Below are 15,066 nucleotides of genomic sequence, written 5' to 3'. Positions count from 1 at the left end.
TGGAGCAACGAGATATAAGTATCTAACGAAAGTGGACAGTGAGTGGAGTTAAAAAAAAACACTCCAGCAGCACAGCTGCACTAGCACAATACACACCAACACCACCATGTCAGCGTGTCGCTGCAGTGCTGAGTACCTACTCTGTGGTGGTCCTGTGGAGTCCTGACCAATGAAGAACAGGGTGAAAGGAGGCTAACAGAGTATGCAGAGAAACAGATGGACTACAGACAAACAGAACTACAAATGGCGCTGATCAAATGGCCCAAGCTCATTGAAACCAGGGTGGTCATAACATTCTGATTGGAATTGTGCTTAATATGACCAGGAAGAATTCACATTTGTGCAGAACTAAGCTCCATATAAAGAAAAGCATTGTTACACCAAATACTTCCACATTTTATTTTCTCTTTTTTTCCAAACACATAAAAAGTTAAGCATTAAAGTCTATTTTCTACAGATTAAAAAAAAAAAAAAGGAAAAGAAATGAAGCAAAATGGAAATGGTTTCTGCCCCACTGGGATAATCCACTGGTATGATGTTCAGTTGAGAGGAAGGAGGACCTACTCAGGCAAACATTTCCATTTTCTAACCTCAAGGAATGAGTCCTTTCTTTTACCCGCTTTGGGGAAAGTTAATGCACCACAGAGTTAAGTGGTTCTGCCCTTATGTTGCCGAGATCCAGCGCTGAGTCTGTTTCCTCATCGATTTCACCAATCACAGCCCTGCAACACATAGACAAGTGTTTTCACACGCAATCTCACTTGCTGAAAGAGGGGATAAACATCAAAAGAGATCAAGTGGCATTAAAATAGCCTGGCTTTAGTAATGTTGCATTCGCATTAACTTTCAGCCCAGCTTAATGATGCACTTTTCCTGTACACCTCTTCTGAGAACTCCATTTACATTTGTATGTCCAAAGATCTCCAGACACCCCTTCTAAGTAATGAATTCAGCATTAAGCCCCCAAGCAATGAACTGTGTTGCAGATGAACTACATTCTCTGTAATGATAGAGCTCCACTAAATAGCTCTGGCATGAGCTCCCAACATCAATAACTAACCTCACTCATGCTCTTCTGCTTAAATGCAATCAAATCTTCACAACAAATGTTTAAACACCTAGTGTAAAATCTTTATAGAAGAGTAGAGGCTGAGAATGTAGCAAATAAGGAACAAACTCTCTGTTAATACCCTTGATTTCAGAAGACACGTCGGATGAGCTGGTGTCTACAGACATGTAGCAAAGCAAAGGAGCAATGCAGTTCTTCTGCGGTTTATTTTTCTAAACATCCCCACCCTAAATTAGCCTCCTTTTCTCCTCCTTTCATCACAGCTTTAGACGAAAAAAAAAGGGAAAAAAGGAGACACTCATTTCCTCAGAGTTACTGATGTTCTTCATCTCCACTTTTTAAACAGCTTTACTGGAAATCTCTGTTTGCCCATTTGGTGTAGAATAATACTTGCAGATGTCGGGATCCATGTAAACATATGGCAGAGCCCTTTCATTGTGAATGACTTACACATTATCTCCTCGAACAATGTACAGTCCCAGCACAACCTGCTCCACTCCCTGGGTAGAGCTGAATACACGCTCGTGGCTTTCATCGAGGATAAGGTTGATTGTCTGGTCGAAGCCCTTCAGCGTTCCCTGAAAAGTACAAAAGACTTCTGAAGCTTTTGTCCTCTGACATTATCCAAACACACAGTCAGCTGTACTGATCATTCACATACACACTACTCTACTGACAAACCCTGAAAACTCTAAAGCTGTATTTGCATTGCAAGCCTCACTGCTCAGTTCCGATCTTCATAGGTCACATTTGTGTGGGTAAGTGACTTTGTATTAGGGGTGGTGCAACAACACTTTTTCATGTCCAATACAAACACTGCAACCTAGAGCATCTGCCAATACTGATAGCAGTCTAATACCATCTTTATCCTCTTTTAAACCCTAGAACAATTTTGTTTTGACCGTTTCACATGCCTTAATACACCTAAAAAAAAGAGAGATGCTAGGCTACTTAAATGTCTGAATCTGGAATGTAAATAAACACAAATTTACTTAACGCCTGCAACTGGAGGTGTTGATGGTAAAGACTACACAACCTCGGTTAGATAGGGTAGGTATTGCTACTTAGTGTAATACGAGCATCTGCCTGTACGTTACAAGGTTTGCAGGCTTGCATTGTGCATTTACAATTCAATGTTTTTGGCCAGTATCGGACGGAGTTTTAGTGACCTGGGTGTGCACAGGTCGTTTCAGGGTTCTAATTGCAGGTACAAAGTGGGAGTGTGCCGATCCAGTATACATATACATATACATCCAGTATATATAATCATGTGCATCAGCAAACGAGCAGCAAAAGCATTCGTCACAACGATATTTGCTTTGAACAGTTCTTAGCTGTAATTATTTGACTGGGAAAGGTTGGCACCACTGGTACATTAACACTGAATGACACAAAGTAGGGCTGCACGATAAGATCACGGTCATATTGGCATCAGTGGATAATTGCATTAAAATACATAAATACATAAACAAACAAAAAGTATTGGACAGATGATTTGATTGGCCTGGTATTAGATGAGGTATTGTCCTCCATAACAGCAGCATGTTTAGGTTATGCTGAACTACTGCACGAAAAAATCTGCTTTTTACTTTTTTTTGTAACTCTACAGAAATGTATCTGTAATGCTAACCTAGGTGGGTTCAGTCCAACTTCTTACATCTAGTCTTTATACAAACATTATGTTTATGCATCTGTATCAGCAGATATGTACATGAATAAGATCAGACATGCCATACTGACATCAACTGCCATATTGTTCCACTGCTGAGCAACTCTGACTAGGGTCAAGAGTGTGATGACTAGACGAGTGGATCAGAACATCTCCAAAACATCAGCCAGGTCTTGTGGGGTTTATCTGGTATGCATGGGTCAGTACCTACTAAGAGTGGTTCAAAAAAGGACGACCGGTGAACCAGTGACGGGATCAATGGCACCTCAGAACTCACAGGATACCTTCAGAAGTCTTTTGGAGTCCATGCCTCAGATAATCAAATCTGTTCTGGCGGCACAATGGGGACCTATTCAATATTATGAACGTATTGCTAATATGATCGCTGATCGGTGTACGAAAATGATCAGATCTGATCTGAAAAAACAACACATGTCCACACAGCTCTCTAAAAGCTAAACAGGGACGGAAAATTCTTGGCCAACAAAATCTTCCCAAACTGAGGACATCATGTACTGTGACAGCGATGATGGGTGTAATAAAGAATGAGTGGTTGGAAGTGCCACAATAATGCCAAAATTGGTGGAGAGCCTTTCACAACACAGTAATACCGTTATTTAGGCCATAGATGCTCTTACAGTAAAGTACAGCTTTTGCAACGAATGCCTGAAAGCACACACCGCATTGGTTCGGTAGGGTAATGTACAATAACAGTACACTTGCTTGAAAAAGTGAAAGATACTCACCACAATCATTCGTCCATCAGATGTGATGATGGCCACAGTTCCTTTAGAGACGAGTTAAGGTTGTTTAACACGTCAATTAACATATTTACTGCACAAATGACACTTCATTTCCTGCTTCTATGCAAACGGCTTGAAGGAAATACCAACTGGACAATAGAACTGTAGCTGTAAACTGCTCCACTACAAAATCTTCAGCTTCCACACAGAAGGCATAACTTTTTCTCCTAGAATTTCCTAATACTTGACAAAATCCATACACAAGCTGCTGGTTTCCAGGGCCAGAGGAAGCATATTAGCCCCAGAGCATTACTGAGCTTCACTGTTGGACATTGTGTACGTTTAAGCATATGCTTCGTTCTTCCTCCTCCAGACATACCGCTGATCCAAACTTATCAGAAAAGTTCCACAGAAGTTTTGGGATTCTGTTCTGCCGGAGCGAAGGAACAAAACTGGAACTTCTCAGGCCTAAAGATCAGAGGCATGTCTGGAGGATGAATAACACAGCACACACTGATAAGGAACACCCTGCGTACAGTGAAGCATGGCGGTGTCTCAGAGATACTCTGGGGCTACTTTGCTTCCTCTGGAAAACGTCATGCCTTGTCAGGAAGATGAAGCTCAGGGTATCAGTGGACCTTCCAACAGGACACAATCTCAAGACCACCAGTGCTTGGTTTCAGAAGACCTCCTGGAACCTCACAAAAAAATCTGTGGTGGGATTTGAAGATAGTTGCAGCACACAAATCAAAGAATATTAGTGACCTGGAAGTCACTGCTCATGAGGATGGGCTAGGATTACTCAGGAACGCTGTCTGGCTATGCATCACATTTGCAGCAGATCAAAACAGCAAACAGGTGCTTTATTATGAATCATTCTGAGACTGCAGTATGCAATAATGCCATTTTGTGCTGAATTGAGAGAAAGCATGTTCTATTACTTGTGTTGAGCTACTTAAATTGTTTGATTGGATTATTGCAAGAATAACTGTTACAGCATCTGAATGATGTGAGTACTGTCAAGTATCTCCTCTTCTACCTGACCCTCTCCTGGTGGGGTGGCCCTTAGTTGCATCAGACAAGGTAACAACTGTAAATCAATGTTAAATAAGTAAAAAAAACAACAAACATCTCAATGTAAGATTCTTACTATAAGCTGGGGGAAAGGATTAGTGTAGTAAAGTATTTAGTAAATTCTGTAACTTCAGTGCACATGTTGTGGACACAAGCATTCAGCTGCACACATAGTTTGTATGATCTCCTCAGAAAAGCACTGTCAACAGAATTAGACCCACTGGAGCAGCAACACCTAAAGTAACCATGTCCAAAGCCATGCACCAAACCCCCCCCCCCCAGCTCCGAGCTGCAGAACAGTGGATTCTGGGTTCTGTGGGATGATGGCGCTCCATCTAATAGCTAGCCTACCTTTTGGGATTAGCTGGAGTGTCGTTTAACGCTAATCCCAGACATCAGTACCTAATCCGGTAACCGTAACGTTAATGCTGCTGTGTTTTCTTGTGTAGGACGAGCAAGTGACTACAGTCCCCATTCAGCACTCTTACGAACACACAACGCAGCCGGCTAACGTAGCCAGCTAGCCAGCTAACTAGCACTGGCATGCTAACGGTAGCGCGCTACTATACTATCCAGCTATCTCAGATTTTAGACAATAATATTGCGTTTGCTATTTGACACAGCCAATGAGCCCCCTTAACATTCCCAAATAAACATCCAGAGCCACCTTAAAAAAACAGAGCCAACCGGAAGCTGGCTAACATTAGCAGGCTAGCGTAAGCCGGTGCCGGACGGCAAGCGAGTTAGCTAGCAGAGTTAGCACTAGCTTATCTTAGCTAAGCCCTGGGTGCGTAGTGCCGAGGCCGACTGCACGACATTCTGTGCGAGATCATTTGAGACCAGCTCGCAAAGGATACGGTTGATGTAACTCTCCAGAGCGGTAGACATCTCCACAGGCGTTTCTTCTTAATCACCAAAGCTCCTGTGTTTCTCCTACAACGCGCCTCCGACTCCGCAGCTACTGAAGAAGAGACTCTACTAGAGGATCATCGAGAGGTTACGGTGGGGCAGTGTGGAGTAACGGCAGGGGGCGCTCTTCACCTGCTGCTCATGAGCCCCACTGCCTCAGCCTGTCTGTTCACTAGCAGGTCTCCGCCTGCGCTGAAGACGTGTTTCTTAATTTCCCTTCTGATCAAGAGCAGCAAAATCACTGTTTTGCACATTTTGCACACTTTACATAAACCATGCTCATCTCTGTGTTGCACACCAGCTGTTCACTTCACCCATATTGCAATTGTCTATATGATCCACTGCATGTCTCAGATTTTAAAGGCCTTTTTATACCTGTATATTATGTGCATTTGCATTTTTGCCTGCTTGCACTTTATTGATGTTTACTGGTGTTTGCACTGATATGACAATGACAATAAAGACTCTATTCTGTCCTAAAAGTTTGTGGACACCCCTTCTAATAATTTAAGTTGCATCCATTGCTGACATAGATTTGCAAATGCACACAAACACACACACACAGATTGTCCAGTCCCTGTAGAGAAGTATTGCCAACAGAACAGCACCATACTTACAGCCAGGTGTGGGCTTGAGGGGTGTAAAGTCCCCCAGCAGTGAGTGTATGGAGCAGTGGAACTGTGTTCTCTGGAGTGATGGATGGTGCTCCTTCCAGTTCCTTTGGGATGAGTAAGCAAGTTGGGGATGAGGTGGGGTGGTGATCCTCCAGCATTCTGACCTCACTAATGCTTTTGTCACTGAATGCAATCAAATCCTTGTAGCAATGCTCCAAAGCCATCCCTGGACAGTACAGACAGTTGCTCCAACAAAAGCAGGATAAACTCTTTTTTTAATACCCTTGATTTCAGAAGAATGAATGGACAGGTGTCCCATTACTTTTGTCAATACATATGTATACAATATGTATACTCTTGATTTTAGCCCACATTTTCTACAAAGGCATGTGTCTGCACATTCTACGGCACAACTGCTGTTTATTTACAGACTTCAACTATTCCATACCAAAATGTTATGCATTTTTTCCCAATAAATATTTAATTTAGTAAATAAACAGGAATGTTTGCTGAATATTGTTACATTTTACATTTTAGCTAGTTTCTTTCAAAAGATTTATTCGCTCATTTTCACTTAAAAAATGTGGAAAATGTCTAATTTGACCAAGGGTACCAAAACAATGTGTAGACTTTATAATTTATTTACTTACTTATTTATTTATGTCTAATGACTGTAAAAAAAAAAAAAAAAAAAAAAAAAAAACAGTCATTGGTTGACAGGCACGTAAGTGAGGGGTTTACACAGATAAATAAACAGACTAAAACAAACAAAGGAACAGAAACCACATAAAGGGAAGGGAAAGAAGAGAGATCACACTTTGTGTGTGTGTGTGTGTGTGTGTGTGTGTGTGTGGTAGTGTGATGTAAAGTGAAGGGTTTCTAGTAAGTGGTTTGGCACGGGGGGGGGTGTGTAAAATTCTGGATAGATATATTATTGAAGTAGTTATACTCAATATTCTTAAAGAAATTCAGTTAATATTAATTTAATTTCATTATTATTTAAAAAATTAAATAAATAAAAGCTGTGACTCTTATTTATCTTCACAGATGACGATGCTAAGGATAGTAATTATGAGGCCACAACCATTAAAATCAGAACACACACACAGAGTGATGGTAAGAGGTTAATGATTGGTGTCGTTATCAGGAAGTGAACTTCAGTCTTAAGCTGTACTGGAGGGCTTCTGGTAAACTAATCCACAGAGAGCGGTGAAGACTTGATAAGGAGAAGGAAAGCTGAACATTAAGAAAACGTGAGCTTTTTCCTCAAGAAAATCGGTTTTCCTTTGAAAGACACCAAGGCCAACACAGTCAGGTAAAAACCCACTAAATTAACTGTAAACTTTTCTTTTATCACTTGTAGTCTAATGTTTTGAATAGAAGTTGCTAACCTTCATTGTTTGGGTTTGATCTTGGTTACCAGCTTTCGGTCTCCAACAACATGAAGGCAGAGGATAAACTTCAGATACTGACATTCCTTTTAATGCTGGTCAATTCCCTGTTTGTGGTAAGATGGAATAAATACTCAATCAATACTTTAACCCTTATTTATTTATTTACCTATGTCCCTACCTACCTACCTCTACCCATCTAACACGCCTGGGTACCCAAATGGGTACTTGACGTTTTATGTGGGATGTGTGGGATGCCCACCAAGGTCAGTGATGGGACATGGAGGGGTTAAACATGGGCCCCATCTGGGGCCTAGCTAGGACCCATGTGAGATTAAGGTAGGCTGTAATGACAGGGTTCATTATTGCTGGGTCCCAGTAATAATCCATGTACAAACCCACTCAGAGCTCATGCCCATCTGGAACCCGCCTAGACCATGTTCCATCCATGTGAGCCCCACATGGGCAAGTTGACTGGGTATTTATTTTGCAAATAGTCAAATAGGAAGTGAGGTATGGATAAACACTCTCATCAGCTGTTGTGATCATTTAGATATGAGCATATATGATATTTAGAATATGAATTATGAGAGTGAGAGATGTGGTTAAAGTAAGCCGATAAGATCTTTATTATTTATACTTCCAGCTCATTACACGTCTAAGTGCCATAAATACATTTACCTACTTACTGAACACGTAACAGACGTCATCATTCTTCACAGATTCTCGGTATCAGCCTTTTTGGATGTTCTGCATGGATCCTATTTGATAAAGACAACTTCATAACAGTTTTAAACAGTGGTAAGCTTCTGTTTTTTGTCCTGCTTGGAGTCTGGAATGTAGTAGTGTTAGTACTGCTTTTCACTTGCACACAAATAAGTGAGTGAAGAAGAGCCTGAGGGAGTGTGAGCTGATTGCTATTGGCAGTGGTTGGGAAAGTCGCTTTGTGTACAGCTCAGGCTGTGTTGGTATGAACACATTTAACTGTGTGCTGACTCATATTTTTGTGTGTGGTCACCAATCATCAATCACAGACGGTGACATCAGGGTGGTTGCTGGAGGGCTGTTTCTTATTGGCCTGGTGGTCGTGGGGGTCTCCGTGCTGGGCTGCATTGGGGTCTGCTTAGAAAATCGATGTTTCATTGCCTTTGTAAGTACTGTTGTATCAGTGTCACACAATACTATAAAATTCCTTCATAAATCAGTCACAGTTAAGGTCATGTGGTACACACATTACAGGGCCTACATACAATAAGGCTGTTAAGAAAGAGGAACATCTTAAATACAGTAAAGTAGATGTTTACAAAGCAGTGTGAACACAATCAAATAGGGGTTAAAAAATGATAATAGTCGGGTCACGCTGCCTGCCTTCAGCAACCAGAGCCCAAGAGAGCACAATCGGCCTTGCTCTCTCTGAGTGGGTAGATGGCTCTCCCTCTTTGCCCACGTCACTTCAGTGTTGTAAATTCCGATGCATCAGAGCTGGGTACCTGGTGCTGTGTCAGAGGAAGCATTACATGTGATAGGGGAGAGTACTAATAACAAGTAATAATAATAAGTGGGTTGGGTAAAATTTAAGGAGAAAAACTGGGTAAAAAATATAAGTAATAAAACAATAAAAGTTTAAGATACATTTCAGTGCCGTTGTCCTTTGGTCACAACTTCTATTTTCACATATGAAATGTTCTCTGTGTTTAGTTTACAACCTCATAATCTTCATTTCTTTTCCAGTACATGGGCATGTTAATTGCCATTGTCTGTGGTCAACTTTTCATCATCATTTTACTGTTGCTAAAAAGGAACAGAGTAAGTCTTTTCATCCAGCTTCACTTTTACATATTGCTATAAACTTACAGTATAGAGTGATCTGAAAAAGTATGGGCATCAAAAAGGCATTTCAGATCTGGATTAGCTTGTTATGGCTATAGAAAGTTTATAGCTGTCATTAATTTTTTTCTGTCATTAACTTTTTAAATACTGTCAAACATTGTCTGAACAATCCACAGTCATGTGCTCATCTGAGGCGCTGCCTAGCACTTTACAAATTAACGTATTTAATGCCCATAAAGCAGGAGAAGGTCATACAAAGATAGTAAAGTGATTGCATCCTCATCACAAACTTCATCTTTAGAAATAACATCTAGCCTGGTTCATTTAGGAAACAAGTCCTGTGAACTGATGAAGTTAAAATAAAATGTTTTGGCCACAATGAGAAAAAGTATGGGTTGGGAAAAAGTGCAGAATTTCATGTGAAGAACACCTTGCCAACTGTTAAGCACAGGCATGGACTGATCATGCTTTGGGACTGTGTTGCAGCCAGTGGCACAGGGAACATGTGTATATATATATATATATATATATATATATACATACTTAAAATAAAAAAAAAAAAAAAAAAAAAAAAATATATATATATATATATATATATATATATATATATATATATATATATATATATACTTAAAAAAAATGAGAGAGGCCTGTAATTGACATCATAGGTAGACCTCAACTATGAGAGACAAAATGAGAAAAGAAAATTCAGAAAATCACATTGTCTGATTTTTAAAGGATTTATTTGCAAATAATGGTGAAAAATAAGTATTTGGTCACCTACAAACAAGCAAGATTTCTGGCTGTCACAGACCTGTACCTTCTTCTTTAAGAGGCTTATCTGTCCTCCACTCATTACCTGTATTAATGGCATCTGTTTGAACTTGTTAACAGTATAAAAGACACCTGCCCACAATCTCAAACAGTCACACTCTCCACTATGGTGAAGACCAAAGAGCTGTCGAAGGACACCAGAAACAAAATTGTAGACCTGCACCAGGCTGGGAAGACTGAATCTGCAATAGGCAAGCAGCTTGGTGTGAAGAAATCTACTGTGGGAGCAATAATCAGAAAATGGGAGACCTACAAGACCACTGCTAACCTCCCTCAATCAGGGGCTCCACGCAAGATCTCAGCCCGTGGGGTCAAAATGATCACAAGAACAGTGAGCAAAAATCCCAGAACCACACGGGGGGGCCTAGTGAATGACCTGCAGAAAGCTTGGACCAACGTTACAAAGGCTATCGTCAGTAACACACTACGCCGCCAGGGACTCAGATCTTGCAGTGCCAGACGTGTTCCCCTGCTTAAGCCAGTACATATCCGGGCGCGTCTGAAGTTTGCTTGAGAGCATTTGGATGTTCTGGAAGAGTATTGGGAGAATGTCTTATGGTCAGATTAAACCAAAGTAGAACTGTTTGGTAGGAGAGTGAATGCTGAGTTGCATCCAAAGAACACCATACCAACTGTGAAGCATGGGGGTGGCAACATCATGCTTTGGGGCTGTTTCTCTGCAAAGGGGCTAGACGACTGGTCCGTGTACATGAAAGAATTAATTTTGAGTGCAAACTTCCTTCCATCAGCAAGGGCATTGAAGGTGAAACGTAGCTGGGTCTTTCAGCATGACAATGATCCCAAGCACACTGCCAGGGCAACAAAGGAGTGGCTTCGTAAGAAGCATTTCAAGGTCCTGGAGTGGCCTAGCCAGTCTCCAGATCTCAACCCCATAGAAAACCTTTGGAGGGAGTTGAAAGTCTGTGTTGCCCGCCGACAGCCCCAAAACATCACTGCTCTAGAGGAGATCTGCATGGAGGAATGGGCCAACATACCAGCAACGGTGTGTGCCAACCTTGTGAAGACTTACAGAAAACGTTTGACCTCTGTCATTGCCAACAAAGGATATATAACAAAGTATTGAGATGAACTTTTGTTATTGACCAAATACTTATTTTCCACCATTATTTGCAAATAAATTCTTTAAAATCAGACAATGTGATTTTCAGATTTTTTTTCTCATTTTGTCTCTCATAGTTGAGGTCTACCTATGATGTCAATTACAGGCCTCTCTCATCTTTTTAAGTGGGAGAACTTGCACAATTGGTGACTGACTAAATACTTTTTTCCCCACTGTAGAGAGAGAGAGAGATAGAGAGATAGATAGATAGATATAAGAGCAGTGCAGCAAGATGGCCCAAGACTCTCACAGAACTAGAAGTCTTTTGGAAGGAAAACATTCTTGGGCAAAAATCCCACAAGAACTAAAAGGTTCAAAAATTGAAGCTGTGATGATCGTTTTGTTGTTTCAAACTGTAAAAGCAGGAAATAAAAAGGTAAGCTTTCTTAAAATATTAAAGAAATGTGTAATTTTATACATTTTTATATGATAAAAAAACAGATCATCATCTACTCACTTAGCTATTCACAGTAGCAGATATTTTCCCAGGGCCGCCCAAACCTTTGCTTGGCACTGTATTTAATATTTAACTACCACAGAACGGCAGGGGAAAACATGAAAGTGGACTTCTCTTAAGCCATTCCTGCCAGATTAGTGTCACCACATTTCCCTGTTGACATTTCCCCACACACCCTGCAACATGTTTCCATTACATTTCAGCCAAAAGACCAAAAGAAAGCCAACAGTAAAAAGTGTTTTTTGTCTTAACAGATCGAGGTGGTTTTGATTGAAAGTATCGATGCCATCATCACTGAGTACGGTGGAAATAATTCAGAAACAACATGGAGACTTCTGGACAGCATGCAGCAGTCCGTACGTGTTATGTAACAGTAACCGCTGACCATCAGATCAACAGTAGAGACAAAAGTCTGCTAATAAATTGATCCTTTTTCATTTGTAATAAAAAAGCACAGCTGGGTTCCATCATCTGCTAGTTTGTGATGAATGTGTTTCTCTCCACAGGCCAAATGCTGTGGCAGAAAGGACGCCAGCGACTGGAAGACAAATAAACTTATTCAGACCCTGAACACGTCAGACGTTTACCCGTGCTCCTGCTTCAATGTTAGCTGCCCCGTATTCCTGCCTAGTAAGATGTACCCGTTAGGAAATGGCTCCGATATCTACACAACGGTATTCTAACACTTGGCACTGGGTTTGTTGTTTGCAAAGCGCTATTTACTCTGTGAGTAAAGTGACATCATATGTGGCCTCTGGGAACTCTGAACTGCATGATCTAACGTGTGCTGTTGTTTCTCACTGCAGGGCTGTGGGGTGAAACTAAAAGAATGGTCTGAAACTAATATATTTGTCATACTAGGTATGGACCTTGGACTTCTCGCCATTCAGGTAACTGTACAACCCTAGGAGAGTGATTTAACCACATCCCTTTGGGAATATGGTGATCAGTTTGGATCAATTGATATAATCAGCACAACAGTCCCTAGAGTTTACTCAGGAAGACCACAGTAATTCAGATAACCACTCTGTACAACTGCGGTGAGCAGAAAAGCATTTCAGAACAGCCAATACAATTCAACCTTGAGGTAGATGGGCTACAATAGCAAAAGCCCACACTGGTTTCCACATCTGTCAGCCAAAACCGAAAAGCTGAGGCTGCACCAAAATTGGACATTGGAGGAATGGAGAAATGTAGCCTGGTCTGATGAATCTCACAGACAGTAGGGTCAGAATATGGCTCGAGTCCATGGACGCAAACTGCGTTGTGTCAACAGTGGGGGAGGTCTAATGGCATGGGGAATGTTTTCAGGGTACACTATGGGCCTGTTGATACCAATTGCCACAGCCACAGCCTGTTTCAGCATATATTCAGTTTTTCATTCTTCAGTGGCCTTCCCAGTCACTGAATCTGAACCCAACAGAACACCTTTAGGGTTGCAGTAGAAATCATGGCAAAGAACAACATCTCAAATCAGATTGAGATTTATATGAGATTTAATGATATACTAAATTATTTTCGAAAGAACTGTGAGTAAATCAAATGTCTAAGCAAAATACCTAAATTGGAATTCCACAGTTATTTCCAAATTTCTATGTATTTAAATGGTTAAGATGCAAACACAGTCGTTCAGAATGATTTGGTGTAAAATGCTCTATTCTAGAGAAACTGACTTATGAAATATGGAATTGTTTACTTATGCAAATATGCTGCCTAATGTCAGATAATTGTTTTATATATAATTTAATTTGTTAATTTTTTTTAGTTTTTTCTACCAATTTAGTACTGCCAATTAACCCACATGTCAGTAACTCCTCCTAGCACTAGGAGGGTAAGGACTTAACATGTCTCCTCCGACCCACGCAAAGCCAGCCACTGCCTCTTTTAAAACTGTCGCCAGGCACCCCACACACTCTGGGGAAAGTGCTGGGTCACTAGCTCCACCACACCAGCTAACAGACGCCTGTGTCGGCCAACATTTTTTAAGGCCGATGATGAGAGGAGAGAGCGCCATCTACCTCCCCGGAAAGAGCATGGCCAGTTGTGCTCTCTTGGATGCTGGTCGCTGATGGCAAAGCGTCAGAGGCGTTGTTTTACGCTAGTTTTGGATAACTTTGTGGCCTTAGAAAGATTTTCAATTGATTCAGAGTAGAGTGGCACATGCAGGGCACTGTAGAGCAAAATAGTCTGTAAAGAGTAATTCTTTGTTATTATTTTATGATTATCATTATACATGAACTCGTTTAACAGCAAATCAAATAGCTATCTCTGCACTGTAGCTATTGCGACCACTTTTTCCTGTCACTTCACTGCTGTAATTTACTGTTTTTTACAGTGAGCAACAATTTGAACCACAAATTGAAGGAATTCCCCCTTTATGTGCATGATGCTAAAAAAATCCATATAATTTATTCATCTGTATACTATAGAACTCTTGCTTTTGCCTCCTTGTTCAGACTCTGCAGTTTACCTTGGGAGTTTACATCTACCGGACCATAGGTCTTAAGATCAAAAATCGTCATCCCAAGAACCTGCTGAATGCAACGGAAGAGACTCCTGACCTTCAGCAGAGTAATCAAGAGTACTACCAGCCTGCCAATCACACTTTCGACCAGCAGCTTCCCGGTGATTACGATCAGGAATACGCCAGACAGGGTTATCAGTACGAAGATCAACATTACCAACACTATCATGACCTTCAGGACAACAGTGACCTTTTTGACCAGCAACATTACGAGGCGTATGCTCCGGAGGATTCTGGACAGGTGTATGATCAGTACCAGCACCACCACTATGACCCTGAGCCTTCCAGTCACTCTTATGACTACAAACATGACCACGCTTCCGATCCAAAACACATTAGTCAGAGTTACGACCAGTCTCCAGACCAGTACAACACTGATCAGGCCTACCCACAGACAGGCAATTATAACCAGGGTTATGTTCACGATTATGACCCTAGGAATCAGTTTGATGATTACTAGTCTTGAACCCAGAGAACTCTTGTACATGTGGGGGGGGGGGGGGGGGGGAGTTTCACAACGTAATGTGGGGTAAAAAGTAACATTAGGTAGTTAAACAGGTTTGAGTAGAACATGCTTCTGATCACTTTCTCATATTTCACTCCAGTGTGCTGTCAACTACCTCAGTGACAATGTCCTGAGTGTATAAGTCACGTAAGTCACTCCTATATTACTTTAGTCACCTTCTTGGTGGCTGTGATAAAGCACTTTTTTAAAGCATGCAAACAACTCGGAGTGAAAGCTAGCCAGGCTAAAGTTTAACAGTTTTAACAGTTATAGCCTAAGCCTTCACAATGAGGAGACTATATCTTCCCATTAAATCACACCAGTTAA

At 41.1% G+C, this 15,066-nt stretch overlaps 2 protein-coding genes across 2 annotated transcripts; one reads left to right on the top strand and one right to left on the bottom strand.

Annotated features, from left to right (window-relative positions):
- Positions 1-372: 372 nt before the first annotated feature.
- Positions 373-5,560, bottom strand: lsm8 (LSM8 homolog, U6 small nuclear RNA associated). Its single transcript, XM_072672960.1, has 4 exons — positions 5,413-5,560; positions 3,485-3,525; positions 1,520-1,647; positions 373-722 (listed from the first exon to the last, which is right to left on the bottom strand). The coding sequence occupies exons 1-4, from the start codon at positions 5,441-5,443 to the stop codon at positions 632-634; spliced, it is 291 nt and encodes a 96-aa protein (XP_072529061.1). The 5' UTR covers positions 5,444-5,560; the 3' UTR covers positions 373-631.
- A 1,733-nt stretch (positions 5,561-7,293) lies between these two features.
- LOC140550112 (tetraspanin-19) lies at positions 7,294-14,722 on the top strand. Its single transcript, XM_072673929.1, has 9 exons — positions 7,294-7,393; positions 7,502-7,585; positions 8,192-8,270; positions 8,504-8,619; positions 9,201-9,275; positions 11,965-12,066; positions 12,217-12,384; positions 12,517-12,600; positions 14,167-14,722. The coding sequence occupies exons 2-9, from the start codon at positions 7,520-7,522 to the stop codon at positions 14,692-14,694; spliced, it is 1,218 nt and encodes a 405-aa protein (XP_072530030.1). The 5' UTR covers positions 7,294-7,393; positions 7,502-7,519; the 3' UTR covers positions 14,695-14,722.
- The last annotated feature ends 344 nt before the right edge of the window (positions 14,723-15,066 follow it).

This window comes from Salminus brasiliensis, chromosome 2 (genome assembly GCF_030463535.1).
Source record: "Salminus brasiliensis chromosome 2, fSalBra1.hap2, whole genome shotgun sequence".
NCBI classification, from domain to species: Eukaryota; Metazoa; Chordata; class Actinopteri; order Characiformes; family Bryconidae; genus Salminus; species Salminus brasiliensis.
The sequence above is the reverse complement of the archived record's forward strand: the minus strand, read 5'-3'. Positions and strand labels throughout refer to the sequence as shown.